The 22112-nt window shown below is 45.7% G+C and overlaps 1 protein-coding gene across 4 annotated transcripts in view; it reads right to left on the bottom strand.

The window, feature by feature from the left end:
- Positions 1-22112, bottom strand: part of dock3 (dedicator of cytokinesis 3) — a 1050162-nt gene that overhangs the window by 482740 nt on the left and 545310 nt on the right. For all 4 annotated transcript variants that reach the window (XM_078209344.1, XM_078209345.1, XM_078209346.1 and 1 more), the window contains exons 11-12: positions 21962-22022; positions 7537-7684 (exon numbers count right to left, since the gene is read on the bottom strand). In XM_078209344.1, coding sequence (XP_078065470.1) covers positions 7537-7684; positions 21962-22022 — 209 coding nt within the window. The remainder of the gene's footprint in view (positions 1-7536; positions 7685-21961; positions 22023-22112) is intronic.

Raw genomic sequence — 22112 nt, 5'->3', positions numbered from 1 at the left:
CCATATGCCTTCTTGCCCACCTTGTCCAACTGAGTTGCCACCTTCACGGAACGGTGGATCTGCATGTCTAAATCCCTCTGTATGCTAATATTTCTAAGGGCTCTACCATTCACTGTATACTTTGCATCTGCAGTAGACCTTCCAAATCGGATCACCTCACATTCGTCTGGGTTAAATTCCATCAGCATTTTTCGGCCTAGGTCTCTAGCTGATTTATATCCTGCTGTATCTTCTGATGGTCCTCCTCACTATCCGCTACTCCCCAATTTTTGTATCATCTGCAAATTTACTAATCAGACCCCCTACATTTTCCTCCAAATCATTTATATATATTACAAACAATACAGGCCCAGCACTGATCCGTGTGAACACCACTTGTCACAGACTTCCAGTTAGAAAAGTATCCTTCCGCTGCTACTCTCTGCTTTCTATGCCCAATAAGAAGTTTAACAACACCAGGTTAAACTCCAACAGGTTTATCAACCTATGCCCAAGCCAGTTTTGTATCCACCTTACCAGCTCCCCTCGGATCCCATATGACTTCACCTTCTGTATCAGCCTGCCATGAGAAACCTGATCGAAGGCTTTACTAAAGTCCATTTTTCCAACATCCACCGCCCTGCCCTGGTCAATTTTTCTTGTCACTTCCTCAAAGAACTCAATCAAGTTTGTGAGGCACGACCTCCCCTGCACAAAACCATGCTGCCTGGCGCTAATAAGCCTATTCTCTTTCAGATGTGAGTACATCCTGTCCCCAAGAGTCTTCTCGAATAATTTCCCCACCACTGATGTAAGGCTCACAGGCCTGTAATTTCCCAGATGGTCTCTTCTGCCCTTCTTAAACAGAGGAACAATGTTAGTACTGTCCAATCCTCTGGTACCTCACCTGTAGCGAAAGAGGATACAAAGATTTTGGCCAGGGCCTCAGCAATTTCTTCCCTCGCCTCTCTCAGTATTCTGGGGTACACCCTATCTGACCCTGAGGACTTGTCCACCTTAATATTTTTTAAAACCTCCAATACCTCCTCCCTTTTTATCTCAACATGTCCTAGAGTGTCAACATCCTCCTTTTTATGGGAAGGGTTCTGGGAAACGAGCCTGGACAGGTGATTGATTTCTCAGTGAGGGACCATTTTGGGAACACTGATCACAATTCTATAAATTTCAAGATACTTGTAGAAAAGAATAGAAGTAGTCCCAGAGTGAAAGTACTAAACTGGGGGAAGGCTAAGTAAAGTAAAGCAAGAGTAAAGTTTAAAGTAAAGTTTATTTATTAGTCACAAGTAGGTTTACATTAACAATGCAATGAAGTTACTTTGAAATTTCCCTAGTTGCCACACTCCGGTGCCTGTTACTACGGCAGTATTAGACAGGAACTAGGGAATGTGGACTGGGGAGGCCACATCCTTCTCCTTTGTGAATACTGATGCAAAGTACTTGTTAAGGACCTCACCTATCTCATCTGGCTCCACACACAAATTCCCTCCACTATCCTTGAGTGGACCTATCCTTTCCTTAGCCATCCTCTTCCTCCTATGCATAGAAAGCCTTGGGATTCTCCTCAACAGTGCTTGCCAAGGACATTTCATGGCCCCCTTTTGCCCTCTAAAGTCCCCATTTAAGCTCTTTCCTGCTATCTTTGTATTCCTCAAGAGCCTTATCCGTTTTCAATTTCCTGAAATTTACGTATGCCCCCTTCTTCTTTTTCACTAAGCTCACAATCTCTCTTGTCATCCAAGGTCCTGAATCTTGCCATCTTTATTGTTCATTTTTACAGGAACACACTTGTCCTGAATTGTTAACAACTGACTTGTAAAAGACTTCCATTTATCGTATGTGAATTTACCCTCAAACAGCCACCCCTAGTCTACATTCCCTAGCTCCTGTCTAATACTGTCATAGTTAGCCTTCCCTCAGTTTAATACTTTCATTCTGGGACAACTTTTATCCTTTTCTACAAGTATCTTGAAATTTATAGAATTATGATCACTGTTCCCAAAATGGTCCCCACTGAGACATCAATCACCTGTCTGAGTGAAGAGAAAGAGAGATGTGTGAAATCCCTCAATCACCTTGGGAGGTCAGTATGGAAATTGTCTTTCAGAGTGATCAGTGATAATTGTGAGTCACCTACTCAACCCATGGAAAAGAGTATTTTAATATGATGATCAAAATTATATCAGCAATGGAAATCTGCTTAGCATTAAACACTCAATTTGGCATTAAAAAACTGTGACAGTGCATTTATTAAGACCAGTTAAAACCATCAGCTATACCACATCTGCGGATTTGGCAAAGTTTCCACTGACACTATATTTTAATTAGAAAATCAACGTTCAGTGTGCACACTTAAATGCACTCATTGAGCTCCATTCATCAGCATCTTACTGATGGGATAGTTGGCTAATTTCCAATAATAGAAGTGTGTTTACTGTTCAAGTGATGAGCAGGTGATCGCACAACCAGTCAAGCTGCTCATGGAATCCATCTGATGATGACAGTAAAACTGTTGGATCAGTCTCAGACGATAATGTAAAATAACCCCTCAATCTCAAGATATTGGGTCAAACACACAAAGACAGAGTAGTAAATAATTGGCTTCTAACATAATACTCCATACTCTTATCCAATACAAACAGTTAGATTCCACAACTAAGCACAGGCACAGATTTACATTTAAGTGTCTGGGATAACACTGTTGCAGAGAAAACAAAATCTCTTGTGATATTAGGACATATCCTGGAAATAGTACAGCGTATCCACCACATCTCTCAAGTGGCAGAAAACTCCAAGTTGATAGACCCAGAATTCAGGTTATAACAATTAACCACATTTATTGTAAATAGAAGAATTACATACAAAATAAAGTCAGGAGGCAAACATAATCTACACTGTACTTAACTTTAATACCATCTGTTCCAAAATAATAAAAAAATTAAAGCCTCTACAATTCTCATCAGTGACTTTTGATCGAGATGAGAAATGAGCCCCCTGAAAGCCTTAGCAACCCCTTTCACCAATCTCTACACTAAGGCAGCTAAATAGATAAACTAAGGAATATAGGGCGCAAGGCAGGTGATATGTTTCATTTGGTTTAATGTCCAAGCCAGTACAAAGAAGAATTTTTAAAAGTGCATGTTTCTGGATAACGACATTGAGGCTGTTCTTGTCAGGTGATTATGTGCTGAGCTGAGGGATGCAGGAGCAAGACATGGTAGCATCTGCATGAGAGGCAGAGAGGTGCAAAAATGTATCTTCGTGTCCAATATTTATCCCTCATTTAACATCACAAAAACAGGTTATCTGGTCATTTTCAAATTGTTGTTTATGGGGTTTGCTGTGTGCAAACTGGCTGCCATGTTTCCAACTTTATAACAGTGACTACATTTCTAAAGTATTTCACCAACTGTAAAGCACTTTGGGGTGTCCTGAAGGCATGAAAGGTTCCATACAAATGAAAGTCGCCATAGTCTCCTCAGTTAACAAAATAAACTTTCTTAAATTTATCATAAATATGTAATCTCCCAGACAGTTAAAGATGTGTTGCATTTTTTAATGAATTGGATGAACCCTTGGGTAGTCACAACCCACAGGTTTGAATTTGGAAGAAAGCTTCATTGCATTATGTGTTAACTCACTGCCACTTCTCTTTCAGGAATGCCTCCCTGAAGAAGTACTGCTTTTCTCTCCGACTAGTGTTAACTCATTACATTTATTCTTGGCTGCTTTTGGCTTTGCAATGTTATTCGGCAGAAGTTCATAAACTTGTCAAAATGGTGTGTGTGGAGTGAACAAGTGATATCTTGAAAAGCACTATACAAATGCAAGACTTTCTTCTTTGTTCTTTATGAGCAATATTTTAATATTTTAGCTAACTGAAATCAAATTCTATAATCAATGGCTTATTTTAAAACATGGTCTGTAGTAAATATAAATATGATACTTTGTGCAATATGTAGTTAAAACAGTAACGTTTACAAAACTTTCTGTGGGACTCAATGATAAATGAAGTACTGCTGCATTCATGGATTCCGCATTACTGTACATGCAAGTATGGGAAGCAGAATGAATAGCGAGCGGTACGTGCACTTCTAAAACCCCTGTCATGCTGCAAGGTCACAAAGCACTGTATACCATGTACATCGTGTCTGTATGGGTTTCCTCTGGGTGCTCTGGTTTCCTCCCACAGTCCAAAGATGTGAGAGTTAGGTGCATTGGTTATGCTAAATTGATCCTTAGTGTCAGCGGGATTAGCAGGGTAAACACATGGGGTTACGGGGTTAGGGGCTGAGTGGGATTATTGTCGGTGCAGGCTTGATGGGCCGAATGGCCTTTTTCTGCTCTGTAGGGATTCTATGATTCTATTCTCTGAATTATCGTGCATTTAGGGTCCACTGCAGCTGGTATTGAACTCTGACCCAATCTAGGCAGCTCTTCCAGCATTGTAGTAACTTTTTTTTGCTTTAATACAATATCAGTGTTGCTAACTCTTGATAGAGGATTTCACAGAGCTGGCAAGACAGCAAACTAAACTTCGCAAATTATTTTGAACATGGAAAAACACTGGGTAGGAAAAAACAGGTGGCCTATCTTGCTTATTGTATCCAAAGACCCAAGGCCAGCGCTACAACCCGAGGTCAGCGCTAAGACCCCCTGCAGCGGCACCTTGACCCCCACCCCCCAGCACACGTTCAGGCCTCCCTGGTCCAAAACACAACATTACCCCTCCCCTACATAATGGAGCCCTGTGGACAGAACAGCCTAATTCCTCGCTCACCCATAGAGCAGGTGTTTTACTCGCCAGTTGCAGCTGCCACGAACAAGGCCGTTGAGGTAAGTGAGGTGGGACAATTGCGAGTGAACCGTGTAAATTATATTGCATACAAAAGCATGCAAATTGATGTCTCGCATTTTGGGCGAGTTCTACTTCATGCCTTTTTTTTTGGTACAATGGGAATGGGAGCAAAATGGGCACCATCCTGTTCGTCCAATCACTCCTGATTTTTATGACCTCACCTTGTCAAAAAACAGATGTGAGGAGGTTGTAAGATCACCCCCTCTGTCTCCGACAGCTGCCAGCCAGTCAGATGGCTGGCACTCTCCAGTTTCAATAACACCAGCAAGAGTAGTGGCCACTGATTGGATTGCAGTCAGTACCCCACCAGGAGCACCAAGTCGGTCAGACTGCAAATTAAGTTGAGCGGTTTCGTTGGGGCCAGTGAGACAGGTCCTGGCAAGGTAGTTGGGGAACTGCAATCAGGAAACGGGTTAAATCAAACAGTGGCAGTGATCACCTTTGGGGAGAGCCAACATTGGGCACAGGGTGCCTGAACAGAAGGGTCGATTCCCTTAACCCCTGTGCCTATACCCAGGCCACCAGGGTTTTTGTGGCATGGGCACCCTTCCTGGTGGTAAAATACAAACAGTGGTAGAACGTGGCCCAGGTAGCTATTGAATGGCCACTTAAGGGCCTCAAATGGTCTAAGGGAAGATAAGTTGTCCAACGCAAATTCTACTGTTGTTAAAATTGTAAGGAGTGATACATAACGCCATGCCACTTGATTTATCCCCACCCTTGCCAATCTGCTTGAGTGGGAGGGGGGGGGGGGGGTGTAAGATTCCAGCCTATGAGATAGAAATCAACCAGCTCTCTCCAGAAGGTACATGGGGAACCAGTATTCAACACGCAAGGCACTCCATAGGTTCCACCTAATAAGGACGATGGTCCTGGTGCTCAGCTTTGTGAGTATTTTCTGTGTATTCGCGCCACTGCATTGTATGAGCCACTAGCACCAGCAGTGAAATGACTTCACAAAACATGGCAGCAACTTCTGACTTGTTCACCAATCTTCAAATGGTCACCACATGGCTACTTTAACTGGCCATGCACCACATGAATAATGTAGTTTTGATATTTCTGGAAGAAGAGCAATAATGAGATATCACAGAGGAATACTAATGTCAATAATTGACCACATTGCCCTTTTCAGAGGTAGTCGTAGTCTACCAGAATTTTGGAGAGTGTATGTTTGTGATGCTAGTGAATTGTTCTAACCAAATAAACTATTGGCATATGGTAAGTTTAATCTTCTTAATTAAAGTTAATTTAAATTATCTGGCAATCTAATATTTTAATGCGAAGGTTTCACTTGGTTCTTACACTTAGATTGTGTACCATATCATATGCACTGCAGAAACTTACCAATCCTCCTTTAACAGCACCTTCCATACCCTCTGACCTCTACCACACAGAAGAACAATGGCAGCAGGCACATGGGAAGACCGCAACCTAAAAGTTCTCCTCCCAAGTCACACACCACTGAACTTGGAACTATACTGCTATACCTTCGCTGATGACACAAACTAATTGGGAGTGTGAATTGTGATTAGGATGCAAAGAGGCTGCAAGAGGATTTTGACAGGCAAGAAATAGCAGACCAAATATAATGTGGAAAACTGTGAAGTTATCCACTTTGGTAGGAAAACCAGAAATGCAGCTGAGTATTTCTTAAATGGTGTGAGATTTGAAGTGTTACTGTCCAAAGGGACCTGGACTCTTTGTCCCTAAGTCACTGAAAGCTAACATGTGGGTGCAGCAAGAAATTACGAAGGCAACTTTTAGTTGGGATGGTGGGATTGTCCATGAAAAGTGATTGAGGAGACTGGGCCGATATTCTCTAGAGTTTAGAGGTATGTGAGGTGATCACATCAAAATATTCTTACAGAGCTCAATAGAATATTTCTCCTGCCTGGGATGGGGACGGGTGTTCTAGAATCAGGGGACACAGAATAATTGGTAGGCCATTTAAGAGTGAGACAAGGAGGAATATCTTCACTCAGAGGGAGGTGAATCTTTGAATTCTCTACCCCAAAGAGCTGTGGAGATTCAGTCATTGAGTACATTCAGGACAGAGATGAACAGCTTTCTAAATATTAAATATATCAAAGGATACGGGCATTAGTGCAGGAAAATAGCATTGAGGGAGAAGGTCAGCCATAATCTAGCTGATTAGCAGAGCAGACTTCAGGGGTCAAATGGACCACTCCTGTTCTTATTTCCTATGTTCCTTTATTGTTTCTGTTACTTCAAATTCCTGAAACTCCTTCCTGAACAGTTTCATGGGTATACATATGTCACAATGGCTGCAGCAGTTCAAGAAGGTGGTTCACCATCACTTTCTCAAGGTCAATTAGGGATGGGCAACAAATACTGACCTGAACAGGAACACCCATTTCCCATGAACAGATAAGAAAAACACTCTATGCTTTATATTCTCTGACAGTTAATGATAAACATTTCATGAAAACTGAATAACCACATGCTAAATGACTCAGAAGAATTATATCTGGTTATAAACAAACTAATAACAAATGACTGGAAAACACTTTCTAATCTATCCAATCTGGCCCACACAACTATGAGGCCTTGTGCAGAACATTACAGACATTCTTTATCACAATCAGAACCCTGCGATTTCCTGGGCGAGTGTAGGCTTTAAGTCAATCTTGCAGTAATATGAAACATACTTCACTTACGTGTAAACTTTCAGCACAAAATCTTTTTCCTCTCGGAGTTCGGCAATTGACGGCAGAACATCCATCATACTCAGCACTGCACAACCGTATGGGCGCCGGTACTGCACGTGAGGAGGGCCTTTTTTTGAATCATTGGACAACATCCGTCCTTACAAGAACAGAGGAATAGGAGAACATAAGAAATAGAAGCAGAAATAGGCCATTCTACCACGAAATTAGATCATGGCAGATCTGATTGCAGTCTTATCTCTATTTTCCTGCCTGTCCCTGCCTGGTTCCCTTGTCAATCATAGATCTATCTAACAGCCTTGAATATATTCAATGATCTAGCCTCCACTGCTCAATGGGGAAGAGAATTCTAAACATTAACAATCCTCTGAGAGAATAATTCCCTTCTCATCTTTAAATGGGAGATTCCCCTATTACCTTGAAACTGTGGTCCCAAGTTCTAGGTTTCCTCACAAGAGGAAACATTCTCTCAGCATCTAGCCCTGTCAAGTCTCCTCAAAATCTTATATGTTTAAATAAGATCATCACTCATTATTCTAAAATCTAATGAATATGGGTGCAACATTTCTTCATAAGACCAACCCCTCATTCCAGGAATCCCCAGGATGGGCGGTAAGGTTGCACAATGGGAAGCATGGTGGCTCAGTAGTTAGCATTGCTGTCTCACAGCGTCATGGGTGACTATGTGGAGTTTGCACGTTCTCCCAGTGCCTGCATGGGTTTTCTCCAGGTGCTCCGGCATCCAAATTTGTGCAGGTCAGTTGGATTAGCCATGATAAATGCTCAGGATTATGGGGATAGGGTGGAGGGGAGGGCCTATATGGGATGCTCTTTTGGAGAATCAGTACAGACTTGATGGGCCAGACAGCCTCTTTCTGCACTGTAGGGATTCGATGGTTCTTTGGAATCAGCCTAATGAACCTTCTATGAATTGCTTCTAATGCAAGTAAGATGACTAAAATTGTACACAATACTATATTCTATGCGTGGCTTCATCAATGCCCTGTACAGCTGCAGCAAGACTGTTAAACTCGATCCCCCTTGCAATAAAGGCCAACATTATATTTGAGTTCGTAATTACTTACTGCACCTGCAGTGACCTGTTCCTTACGTGCAATGACACGAAATCAGTGCAAAACATAACCCTGATGAATACAGGGAAGCCCCTAATTCTTCAATGTAGCACAACTGGGACTTCTTTCTCTGGAGCCTAGAAGGCTGAGATCTTATAGAGGTCTATAAAATAATGAGGGGCACAGATCAGCTAGATAGTCAATATCTTTTTCCAAAGGTAGGGGAGTCTAAAACTAGAGGGCATAGGTTTAAGGTGAGAGGGGAGAGATACAAAAATGTCCAGAGGGGCAATTTTTTCACACAGAGGATGGTGAGTGTCTGGAACAAGCTGCCAGAGGTAGTAGTAGAGGTGAATACAATTTTGTCTTTTAAAAAGCATTTAGACAGTTACATGGGTAAGATGGGTATAGAGGGATATGGGCCAAATGCGGACAATTGGGATTAGCTTAGGGGTTTAAAAAAAAGGGCGGCATGGACAAGTTGGGCCGAAGGGCCTGTTTCCATGCTGCAAACCTCTATGACTCTATAACTTGAATTCAGAAATTTCATCTTTGCAGAGGGAGAAAGTCAGGAGGAAGGGGAGATTCTGAGACAGAGCCTACACCAGCCCACATTGCTTTTGAGGATCCAGGAGGCTCATTCTAGAAGAACTAGATTTTCCGTCACTGCTGGGGACAAGGTCAGTTGTGGGCACACTTTGAAAAAAGAACACTTGGATGGCACTTCAGTCTTCTGGCGTCGCCTTGACGTACTGCAATTTTCAAAGAGGGGATGTGGGAGTGAAAGCTGGCAATCACATGCCTCCAATTAACTTGCTGTCAAACTCATTGAAGAGCATGTTGAAAAGGGACAGAATGATATTTTTAAAGTTAAGAACAGAAAGAGCGAACACTCGGAAGCACAGCTGTTGGCTGAACAGAGGGCAGCCATTATTGTTCATGACTACTAATTTAAAATCTTGAAACAAAAAAGGAAAGTCAAATAGAGGTGCTTGAAACAACTCCTCTGAGGCTGCTGTCCCTTCACCAAATTTAGATTTATTTACATAGTAAGCAACACTCAGACAGGTACTTCCTCGTATAGAGTATAAACTAGGAGTGCCAGTAACCCTGACACTCCACATTATGCACACATATAGGGCTCCCTGATTGGATAAGCCATTGTTGCCTTAATCTGGGCTCGTATTCTTAGAGGTCCCCATCGCGGGCTTTGTTAAAGTAATTGCATCCCTCCCCCTCGAGGTCCAAGGAACCTCAGCGGTTTGTTCACCTCAAGAGCTTCTTGAGGTATTTAAGCACCGGGTGCAGTTCCTCAATCTCTGCATTTTACGTAGGTGGGATGTAGCGAATTGGTGCTTGTCTCTTTCATCTAGACCGCCGAGGCACAGATTCATTCCTTTCTTCGGGTAGTAAGGGAGTAAACTCGACTATGTCCACTGTGTCCATTTTGGACTCAGAGGTTGCAATGACGGGAGATGGAGAGAGGAGCCGGTGGGTCCCAGAAGTCTTTCCGAGGCTCCTGACATGCTGGGCATTGTTTGTTCTTGAATGGCCTGAGAATTTAAGACTTTCAAATGGTTCAGGTGTTTACACGGATTGAAAACAGGTCCTATCCTCTTGTCAACCATAGCTTGTAACCATTCAGGGCCATTCCCATGATTCTTTAACAATACTTTATCACCTGTCTTTAAGTGTCTCTCACGGCAGGTGTTGTTGTGGGCTTGGCATTGGGCTTCTTGATGCCTTTCCACCCTCCTCCCCCAGGTCCAGGAAGGTCAGGCTCAACCTGGTGTGGAGTTGTCAACCCATGAGCAACATGGCTGGTGCTATTCCGGTAGTTGCATGGGGGGGTTGTTCTATAGTTGAACAGTAATCTGGAAAGTCTGATGTCCAAAAAGCTGAAGGCTGTTTCTTTAAGCTTGCTCTTTCCGCAAGGCCATTGGCCAATGGATGATATGGTCCTAATGTGTCATGAATTCCTGGCTGGTAAAGGACGGTCCATTATTGGAAACCAGCACCTCCAGGATTCCATGGGTTGTGAAGGAGGCGCGAAGTTTCTCTATTGTCATTCTCATATTCGACGAATCCACCCTGTGTAAGTCCATCCATTTGGAGTGGACATCTACAATTACAAGGAACATTGAGCCCATGAACGAACTGGCATTATCGACATTTAGCTAAGTCCACGGCCTAGCCAGTCATTCCCAAGGGTGTAGAGGAGCTGATGGTGGGAACTTCTGCTTTGTTGTCATTGCTGACACTGACCCACGAGTGTCCGTATCCATGCCTGGCCACCAGACATCGCTCTTTGCGAGCGTCTTGATTTTGGTCACTCCTGGGTGGCCATACTGAAGTTCAGTCAGGATGGGATGGTGACCCTGGCTTGGGACGACAACCCTTTATTCCCATATGAGAATGCCATCTTCTTTGGTCAGCTGCTCTCTCCGACTCCAATATGGGTGGAATAATTCAGGCTGTAACAGCCTTTTGGTTTCCCCCGTCAGCACTAGCTGTTTCAATTTAGCAAGAACTGGGTCTTTTTGAGTCCAGTCGAACTTTACTTGCTGCCACTAGGAAAGTTTCCAAACAATTGTCATTACAGTCTCTTGCACTGGAGGTAACACCAGTGGGTTGTCTGCTAATGGTAGCCAACTCAAGGCATCTGTGTTAGCAACTCCTGGACAGTGTTCCAACTGGTAAATGTAGGCGGCCAGTACTAAAGCCCACCACTGGATTCAGGTTGAGGCTATGGCGGCACCATGTTGTCCTCTCTTAACAGGCCTAGTAGAGGCTTGTGGTTTATGATAATGACAAATTTCCACCCATAAAAGTACTGGTGGAATTTCTTTACATCAGATATCATCACCAACTCTTCCTTACTTGTGTTCTGCAATCGCCAAGGTCCTGGAAGCTTACGTAATTGGGTATTGCTTTCCGTTTGGCCACCTATGTGCCAATACTGCCCCGATGCCATATGGGGACATGTTGCAGGTCATAATAGCTCTTTCCCGTTTTCGCGCCCATTCCCATTTTACCACGAAAAAATCAGCGCGATTGAGACCTGCCCAAAATGGGTGAAATGTCAATTTGCATTTTCTTGATTTCATCATAATGCAATTAGCAAGCTTCACTCTCAATCGACCCAGCTCACCTGCCTTAATGACTACATTTTCTGCAGCTGGAACTGGTGAGGAATACCCTCCTGTATAAAAGTTGGCTTCAGGCGCTGGAGCAGTGAGGGTGAGCGAGGTCGTAGGTCTCTGGTTTCAGATGGCTCTGTGCTGCAGAGAACAGGGGGTTATTTCGTGGTGACCATGTTCCCTTTCGGGTGGGGGGGAGCCTCCAAGTGTGTAGGGAGGTGTAGGGACTGTTGCTGCTCACAGGGTCCGAATTCGGCCTCTCAACACAGACCCGGGTCTGAGCACTGACCTCAGGTTTTAGCGTTGACTCTGGGTACAGCAATCAATGTTGGTGGTGGGGGGTGCAAGAGAAGGAGGGACTGGAGACCCTGGCAGTTCCGCACGCGAGTGGCCTTTGACCAACTGTTGGACATCGCGTGCCGCCGATGGCTCTGGCTCTGAAAGGAGACAATGCGAAACCTGTGCAATTTATTTCAGGACTTGGCATCTGAGGCACAGGGGGACACCCACTCCCGGCGGCTGTGAAAGTGGTGGCTGACTTAAACTTTTATGCCTCTGTGTCCTTCCAACCGCCAGTGAAGACCTTTGTGGCATCTCACAATCCGTCTACAAATGTGTGAAGGAGATCATGGATGCCCAGAATGCCCAGGTTGGTCAGTACATTAAATCTGACCTGGGCCAGGCCTAGCAGGAAGACCGGGCTGCAGGATTCGTGGCCAACGTGGGGACGCAAAATGTACAGGGGCCCATAGGCTGCACCCAAGTCGCTCTCATGGCCTTGAAGAAAATTCGTAGCAGATTTATGAACAGAAAGGGCTTCCATTCCACTAATGTGCAGCTGGTGTGTGATCATCAGCTGCATATCATGCATGTCTGCGCCTGACACCCCGGCAGCGTGCAAGACAGCTTTATATTGAGGAGCTCAGATGTCCTGGAGGCCTTTGAGGAGGAGCCCAGGATGGAGGGATGGCTCGTGGGGGAAATGGGTACCTGCTTCGGACTTGGCTGATGATAACTGTGTGGAGGTCTGAGACTAAGACCTGATATAAGGCCCATGTTGCCACCCGTTCAATAGTGGAGCGGAGCATAGGGCTCCTCAAAATGCAGTTCAGGTACCTGGACCGCTCTGGCGGGGTGCTCCAATATAGCCTGATCTTGTCCCCTCATTGTGGCTATGTGCTGTGCCCTGCACAACTTGCCACATCAGCGGAGAGACCTCTTGGAGGAGGTGGTGTTGGAGGCCAAAGAGCCGGACGTTGCTGGCGAGGTGGCCGCCCAGGAGGAGGAGGAAGAGGAAGAGGAGGAGGAGGATGATGGCCAACATCACCCAGGCGCTGGAAGGCTGACGGCAGCAAGGATGGCAAGGGAGGCCCTGATCATCACGCGCTTTGGAAACTAGGGGCCTGTGTTGAACACCAGAGTAGTGGGCCTGGGTACGCCGTGTTAGCGAATGGCAGGCAGGATGGTGATGATGAACGCTATGCGCCTTTGTGATGATGCCCTTCTGCAAACTATTCTGACTCCTACCTGAGCTCCGCATGCACGCTGGCACCTGGGCCCACATCTCGGTGATGGGTAAGGGAGCACTAAACATCCATGCAGTGTCTCAGGTCGGGTAGGGTGAGGGAGGGAGTGTCTCCTGGGTTCTAGGGATGCCATGGCAGATGTTGTAAGTCGCTGCCACTGCATACCACCCGCTGCAGCCAGTGAATGATTTGAGTGCCTTGATTTTCACAGTTGTGATGCGCTGAGGGCCCTCCCCCACTGACATCAACGTGCAAGGTCTCTCCAGCAAATGTCGGGGTAAGTACATTCCTGTTGGAGGCTAATCAGTGACATATTAGTCGCAGCTGTGGGGAGAAATAACATTTATTGGTGCCAATAAAAGTGCCATCAAAATAAGTGCTAAAATATAACAAGTCAAAGTGAGACTCTAAAGTGCCTAAATATTCTATCTAACTGGTGTTCTTTTTCACCTGTGCCACCTTAGTGCCACTACAACTTTTTAACTTTATGTGGCCTACCACTGCGTCTCAGTGTCTCCCCAGGATATACATTGGAGCTAGAGGACGCCAGCTGCCTGCCGCACTCTGTGGCCTGTAATGCTCTTGGCGATTGTCCTCTGGAGGGCCTGGGCCTTGAGGGCCCCAGCTGGCTTCCAGGTGTCACAGACGTATCTGTGCCTCGAGCCTCTCAGCCATGGGCCGCAGAATCTCGAGAAGCCTGTTGATGCCCGCAGCCACGGCCCTCTGGGACTCTGCCGTGGCCTGCTAAGACTTGGTTGTCACTTGGACCCTGCCTCTCATGATGAGGATCCCCTGCCCCAGACTTCCCACCGTGGATGCCACCCTTGCAGTGCTGGCCTGGGAACCATGCAAGACAGGCAATATCTGGTCCACCTGAAAGCTTTGGGACTCCTCCCAACAGCCTCGCAGTTGGTCCAGTGTTGCTGTCAGCTCTTCCTGCATTCCTTGGCTCTGTTGCTGCATCTCCAGCAGCTGAGGGAGAAATGATCTCAGAAGCCCAGCATGTAGCCTGGGGCCATCTGAGTCCTCACTTCCGGCAGGCCCCCACGCGGCAGAGGCCTCGTATGTCCCCTTCTCCACCTGATGTACATCAGCAGATGTGTCGTGCACCACCAGAGTGACCCAGATGCCTCGCCACTAACTTAACACACCGATGTGAGAGTCTCTGGGATGGTGAACTGTGAAGTGGAAGCTGACGCAAACTGGTGCCAGCCTCAGAAGTCCTATCATTGGCTTCCTCTGAGGAGTCTTCTGAGCAGTCATGGGGTAGATGGGTGGGAGCAGCAGGGGCGGCCGTGATACTAGATGGCCCCGGCAAGTCTGTGTCACTTCCTGCAACACAGGACACAAGGTTCAGTGCAAGAGAGGGACAGGAATCTGGCCTGCATGCAACTTACATCAGACATCTCCAACAAGTGGAGGATTGGCAGGTGCTCACTTCTGTGCTCAAGCCTGACCTGGCTGTCGCTAATGGTGTGGATCTCCTTCTCTCCCGCAAGCTCCAGTACCCACTCCTTAAACGGGATGAGGATCTGGATATTGGGCACACCACCCCCTGTCTTCACCCTCTCCCGGCGATTATGAGCATTCTTCTCCTGTGGGGACAGAAAGAGCCATGTAAAATCTGATGGCACATCTGGGGCAGGGGGGTGATGAATAGGCCATGCACAAGAGGGTCCGGAGGGGGGCTGGGATAAGGAGGTTGGTAGTTTTGGGAGAGGGGGTCCCCGATGGGGGGAGGGGGAGGCTGTATTTGGTTTGGGGGGGAGGCGGGGGTGTTTTGGAGCTTTTTTTGCGTATCTGCTGTTTGTGGCTCCAATCTGAGCTGCAGTCTGTCTGGCGAGTTAAGCCCTGCCCACTGCCTCTAGAGATTAGAAATGGTCTAGTCCATTTTTTCACTATGTCCGTAAGATTGGGAGTGAAAACTCACCCAAAAAATGGATCAGAAACTCTCCCGTTTTCATGCTAACTGGACACTTAGAAAAAATCTGGTAAAATTCCACCCTCTATCTCTTTCCTGTACTCCATCTCGTCATTGTTTGAGATCCAATCCACTATGGCGGTGTCATCAGCAAACTTGAAAATGGAGTTGAAGCAGAATTTGGCCACACAGTCATAAGTGTATATGGAGTATAGTAAGGGGCTGAGAACACAGCCTTGTGGGGCACCGGTGTTGAGGATGATCGTAGGGGAGGTTGTCATTACCTATCCTTACTGATTGCGATCTACGGGGTGGGAAGTCTAGGATCCAGTTGCAGAGGGAGGAGCCGAGCCCGAGGCCACAGAGTCTGAAGATGAATTTTGTTGGGATAATGGTGTTAAAGTCTGACATAAATGTCCTTTATGTAGGTGTAGGTGGTTTTGTAAGAGGGAGATCGTGCCTTACAAACGGTGGAGTTTTTTGAGGAAGTGACAAAAACGGTTGATGAAGGAAGGGCCGTGGATGTCGTCTATATGGATTTCAGTAAGGCATTTGACAAAGTCCCACATGGCAGGTTGGTTAAGAAGGTTAAGGCTCATGGGATACAAGGGGAAGTGGCTAGATGGGTGGAGAACTGGCTTGGCCATAGGAGACAGAGGATAGTGGTCGAAGGGTCTTTTTCCGGCTGGAGGTCTGTGACCAGTGGTGTTCCGCAGGGCTCTGTACTGGGACCTCTGCTATTTGTGATATATATAAATGATTTGAAAGAAGGTGTAACTGGTGTAATCAGCAAGTTTGCGGATGACACGAAGATGGCTGGAATTGCGGATAGCGAAGAGCATTGTCGGGCAATACAGCAGGATATAGATAGGCTGGAAAATTGGGCGGAGAGGTGGCAGATGGAGTTTAATCCGGATAAATGCGAAGTGATGCATTTTGGAAGAAATAATGTAGGGAGGAGTTATACAATAAATGGCAGAGTCATCAGGAGTATAGAAACACAGAGGGACCTAGGTGTGCAAGTCCACAAATCCTTGAAGGTGGCAACACAGGTGGAAAAGGTGGTGAAGAAGGCATATGGTATGCTTGCCTTTATAGGACGGGGTATAGAGTATAAAAGCTGGAGTCTGATGATGCAGCTGTATAGAACGCTGGTTAGGCCACATTTGGAGTACTGCGTCCAGTTCTGGTCGCCGCACTCCCAGAAGGACATGGAGGCATTGGGGAGAGTGCAGAGAAGGTTTACCAGGATGTTGCCTGGTATGGAGGGTCTTAGCTATGAGGAGAGATTGGGTAGACTGGGGTTGTTCTCCTTGGAAAGACGGAGAATGAGGGGAGATCTAATAGAGGTATACAAGATTATGAAGGGTATAGATAGGGTGAACAGTGGGAAGCTTTTTCCCAGGTCGGAGGTGACGATCACGAGGGGTCACGGGCTCAAGCTGAGAGGGGCGAAGTATAACTCAGACATCAGAGGGACGTTTTTTACACAGAGGGTGGTGGGGGCCTGGAATGCGCTGCCAAGTAAGGTGGTGGAGGCAGGCACGCTGACATCGTTTAAGACTTACCTGGATAGTCACATGAGCAGCCTGGGAATGGAGGGATACAAACGATTGGTCTAGTTGGACCAATGAGCGGCACAGGCTTGGAGGGCCGAAGGGCCTGTTTCCTGTGCTGTACTGTTCTTTGTTCTTTGTGTTCCAGGGTTGAGTGTAGGGCCAGTGAGATGGCATCTGCTGTGGACCTGTTGTGGTGATAGGCAAACTGTAGTGGATCCAGGCAATTTGGGTGACCGGAGTTGGTGCATGCCGTGACTTACCTTTCAAAGCATTTCATAATGATGGATGTCAGATGTCTCAATGGGCGGTAGTAATTAAGGCACGCTGGCTGGATTTTCTTAGGTACAGGGATGATGGTTATCTTCTTGAACCAGGTAGTGACCTCAGATTGGAGTAAGGATGTCTGCAAATACCTCTGCCAGCTGGTACATGCAGGATCTGAGTGCTCGTCTGTGCCAGTCACTTTCCGTGGGTTAACTTTCAAGAAGGCTGATCTGACGTCTGTGATGGTGACCTCGGATACCACTTCAACTGAGGATTCTGGGACGGTTGACATCCTCCTGCTGACCTCTTGCTCAGAACGGGCATAGAATGCATTGAGCCCATCGGGGAGGGATGCACTGTTGCCGGCAATTCTCCATGTCTTCACCTTGTAGCCTGTCATGTTGTGTAGACCTTGCCATAATCGGTGGGTGTTCGTGTGGCTAGCCTGGGACTCTAGCTTGAGGGATCGGATATTTATCCAGCTGCGAGAAACAGTTTACCGTTTGTTTAAAATCCTAGCAAAGGTGGACTGATTTATCCAGCTTCAAAATTGGTATGGCCAGAGCTGCCCATTTCGCAAATTGGACTGGTTTGATGATCCCTTCACTTTCCAGTCTTTGGATTTCTGCTTCAACTTTTTCCTCCCAAGGCAAATGGTACTGGCAGGCCTTGCAAAATCATGGAATTGCTTCCTGGTCAACATGTAAGGTCACCTTGGCTCCTTTGATAGTCCCTAGACCCTCCTGGAAAGGATACTTAAAACAGGACGTCACTAAGATGGCCATTCTCCAGCTGAAAGATTTAGACCCAATCTAGGTGGATCTCTTGCAACCAATATCACCCTATTAGGCTTGACACCGAGCCCTCACTACAATCATTGGTAATCGAACCAGCTGCCTTTCATAGAAGACAGGGACTGAGATTGTACCCACAATTCGCAAAGGCTCTCCTGTGTAGGTTCTCAGCCTTGCTGTGGGCTTGAGTAGAGTTAAAGACTGGAGTCCACAGCGAATTTTATGGAATACTGATTCTCTGACCACCGGTAGGGCTGCACCGGCATCAACCTCCATTACTACTGCATCTCCATTTGACCACACATTTATCTTGATTGGGTCCAATTTGGACATCAAAATGCAATTTAATTGTTCCAGATCAGATGTAGGTGGACTTTTCAGGGTGTGAACTCTCCTGAATACCGACCTATGAGTTGTTTTGCTAAATCTAGGTCTTGTAGGACTCCTTTGCTGTTTTGACTCCACATACTGGCAAGTTACAATGCACTACTGGGTGGGATTCTGAAGGGACTTGCAACTCTTTGGTCAACGTTTGGCTTTGTTTTGGGGCTGTATTGTGGGCAGACCTGGAGTTAAGTGTAACTGGGTATTTTCTGAATGAGGCATGTAATTGCCTGTGCTCAAGTGGTGGTCCCCGAATTCAGTCAAACTGGCATGGTTGTCCATTTCCATTGGGATACCTTGCAACTCATAGGGTGGGATTTTATGGCCTGGCTCATCCCGAAATCGTAATATCATGCCCGAAGTCAACGGACCTGTCCATTGTCCGCCCCTCGTGCGCTCTGATTCCAGTGGCGGGTGGGGCGGTAAAATTCCAGCCATATGCCCGACTTCCAGCATTTTCTAATGATAAGCTGTAGCACCTGTTTGAAGTCCAGTTGAGCTTCAGGTAACAGCCGTTCTAGTTACATTATTAATCCTGCAAACCAAACCATCTCTAAGTATCTCATTAAGGGTTAAACCATATTCACATGCTTCTGCCAATCATCTTAACCTAGTTACAAAACCTGTAACAGATTCCCTGGCTCTCGGATTGCCAAGTAAAAACAATACCATCTAAAAATTGGAGGTGACTTAGGGTCATAGTAGTCTCTAACTGGTTCTGTCAATGCTTGAAAAGTTTTATCGGGTGCTTCAGGGAAAGTTAAACTCTGAATGACAGCAAATGCTGAAGCACCACAGGCAGTCAGAATTACCCATTGATTTTCGTCTGCCACGGTGTTGTTTGTCTAAAAAAAGTAATGCGTGCATTCTACATATTGGGCCCAGTCCTTGACAGCATCGTCGAACGAGTCTAGACTTCCAAACAAAAGCATGATGCATAAAAATAACTTACCCTAACTTAGGCCAACTGTTGCAAGTGAGTTCCTTCAGGGTCAGGCTTTACTTCGTCACCACTGAAATAACTCCTCTCAGGCCGGTGTCCCTTCACTAAATTTAGATTTATTTACATAGTAAGCAACACTCAGACAGGTACTTCCTTGTACAGAGTATAAACCCAGAGTGCCAGTAACCCTGATACTCCACATTACGCACACATTCAGGGATCCCTGATTGGACAAGCCATTACTGCCTGAATCGTATTCATGGGCCTAGTTAAAGTCACAACTGTGCTCATGCAGTGGGCTTTCTAGCTATGCAAAAAGACAATTGTGCCAAATGTTGTGGCTGTTTCCCAAGTGGTAGCCTTCAATTACTTCCGCTTAGGCTGCTTGGTGCTTGTATGAATGGGCAGAGATACTAAGGAGAAAGGTCAGCCAATGAGTCCCCTAAAATTGCAACTAAATCATCAGGACACCAATTGCACATGCACGGGCTCGATTTCCTGAACATTGCAGTCACCCTGAGTAGGCTCTTTACGATGTGGAGATGCCGGCGTTGGACTGGGGTAAACACAGTAAGAAGTTTAACAACACCAGGTTAAAGTCCAACAGGTTTATTTGGTAGCAAAAGCCACACAAGCTTTCGAGGCTCTGAGCCCCTTCTTCAGGTGAGTGGGAATTCTGTTCACAAACAGAACTTATAAGACACAGACTCAATTTACATGAATAATGGTTGGAATGCGAATACTTACAACTAATCCAGTCTTTAAGAAACAAAACAATGGGAGTGGAGAGAGCATCAAGACAGGCTAAAAAGATGTGTATTGTCTCCAGACAAGACAGCCAGTGAAACTCTGCAGGTCCACGCAACTGTGGGAGTTACAAATAGTGTGACATAAATTCTGATTCTAGGATCGCATGATAAAGACTCAGGAGGAAAAAAGCAGAAATATTTATGTGAAATAGTGTGACATAAACCCAATATCCCGGTTGAGGCCGTCCTTGTGTGTGCGGAACCTGGCTATCAGTTTCTGCTCCGCGACTCTGCGCTGTCGTGTGTCGCGAAGGCCGCCTTGGAGAACGCTTACCCGAATATCAGAGGCCGAATGCCCGTGACCGTTGTCTACCTGATACGCTGCAAGAAAGGATGTCCCGAGGCATGGTACATTGGGGAAACTATGCAGACGCTGCGACAACGGATGAATGAACACCGCTCGACAATCACCAGGCAAGACTGTTCTCTTCCTGTTGGGGAGCACTTCAGCGGTCACGGGCATTCGGCCTCTGATATTCGGGTAAGCGTTCTCCAAGGCGGCCTTCGCGACACACGACAGCGCAGAGTCGCGGAGCAGAAACTGATAGCCAGGTTCCGCACACACAAGGACGGCCTCAACCGGGATATTGGGTTTATGTCACACTATTTCACATAAATATTTCTGCTTTTTTCCTCCTGAGTCTTTATCATGCGATCCTAGAATCAGAATTTATGTCACACTATTTGTAACTCCCACAGTTGCGTGGACCTGCAGAGTTTCACTGGCTGTCTTGTCTGGAGACAATACACATCTTTTTAGCCTGTCTTGATGCTCTCTCCACTCCCATTGTTTTGTTTCTTAAAGACTGGATTAGTTGTAAGTATTCGCATTCCAACCATTATTCATGTAAATTGAGTCTGTGTCTTATAAGTTCTGTTTGTGAACAGAATTCCCACTCACCTGAAGAAGGGGCTCAGAGCCTCGAAAGCTTGTGTGGCTTTTGCTACCAAATAAACCTGTTGGACTTTAACCTGGTGTTGTTAAACTTCTTACTAGGCTCTTTACAACATGTCTATCATCAGAATATGGTCACAAGGTAAGTCTATTTTGAGTTGCTTAGTGCTTCATTAACACATTAAAAAATCCAGGCCCTATATAATGCATGCACCCTTGAACCTTGGTCCTTTACCTGGTATCTCAATGATATTTTACAGATCCTTACCAAGCATTATGTGCAATACCATGCAACAATATTGAGAATATATTACTTCAAATAACCATCAAGTTACATTATCAGGCTGGATTTTCAATCGGGGTCAGAACCCAAGGCCATGGTTATTGTTGGCTCACAATCCCATGATGCGTGTCACTGACACAATGCTATTTTGACATGCAAGCACTTTAATTTGGCTGGAAGCATGTTTGAAACCCAATATGTGCTGATGGGAGCTCCCTGAAGGCAGGAACTAGTTCTGGGCAGTGATTTTAAAATGCAAGTTGCAGACATAACTGAACTGTACGTTGCCTTGGGGAATGGAGCAGGCAGGAGAGCAGAGGGCCAGCAGCCTCACAGTCGGAACAAGTGCCCAAAATCTCTCTCAGCAAGTAATTAATCCTCTCTGCTCAAGTCAAGGCAACATTTACCACTGCATGGGCACCCTCAGTTTGATTTTGATATTTCAAGATTTTAAATTAGTAGTCACAATAAATAATGGCTCCCCACTGTGCTGCCGACAGCTGTGCATTAACATGCCTCAGACTGTTCGCTCTTCCTGTTCTTATCTTTGAAAATTTAATTCTGTCCCTTTCCAACCTGTCAACACACTCTTCAGCAAGTTTAATAGCAAGTTAATTGGAGACATGCGGATGCCAGCTTTCCCCCCCGCCCTTCCTTTGAAAATTGCAGCGTGTCAAGAAGGTGTCAAAAGACTGCCATGCCATTCGTGAGTACTATTTTCAAAGCGCACCTGCATCCAACCTTGTCGATCCATTCTAGTGACTTACCAATCATTTCACATTTAAGCTCTCAAAAGTAGAATGTTGTAAAGATTTTGGGGTTTACCTATTCGAATGACATGAGCAATTATGTAGAGATCTCGCTTCAGATCCTTGTTACTGAGATCCTGAAAGTCCAAACATAAAAAGCAAAGTTATGTCATGCAAATGACAGTGAGCATTACAGGCAGAACTACAATGAACACATTACTTGAGGT

The sequence above is a fragment of the Mustelus asterias genome, chromosome 3 (assembly GCF_964213995.1).
Source record: "Mustelus asterias chromosome 3, sMusAst1.hap1.1, whole genome shotgun sequence".
NCBI classification, from domain to species: domain Eukaryota; kingdom Metazoa; phylum Chordata; class Chondrichthyes; order Carcharhiniformes; family Triakidae; genus Mustelus; species Mustelus asterias.
The sequence above is the reverse complement of the archived record's forward strand: the minus strand, read 5'-3'. Positions and strand labels throughout refer to the sequence as shown.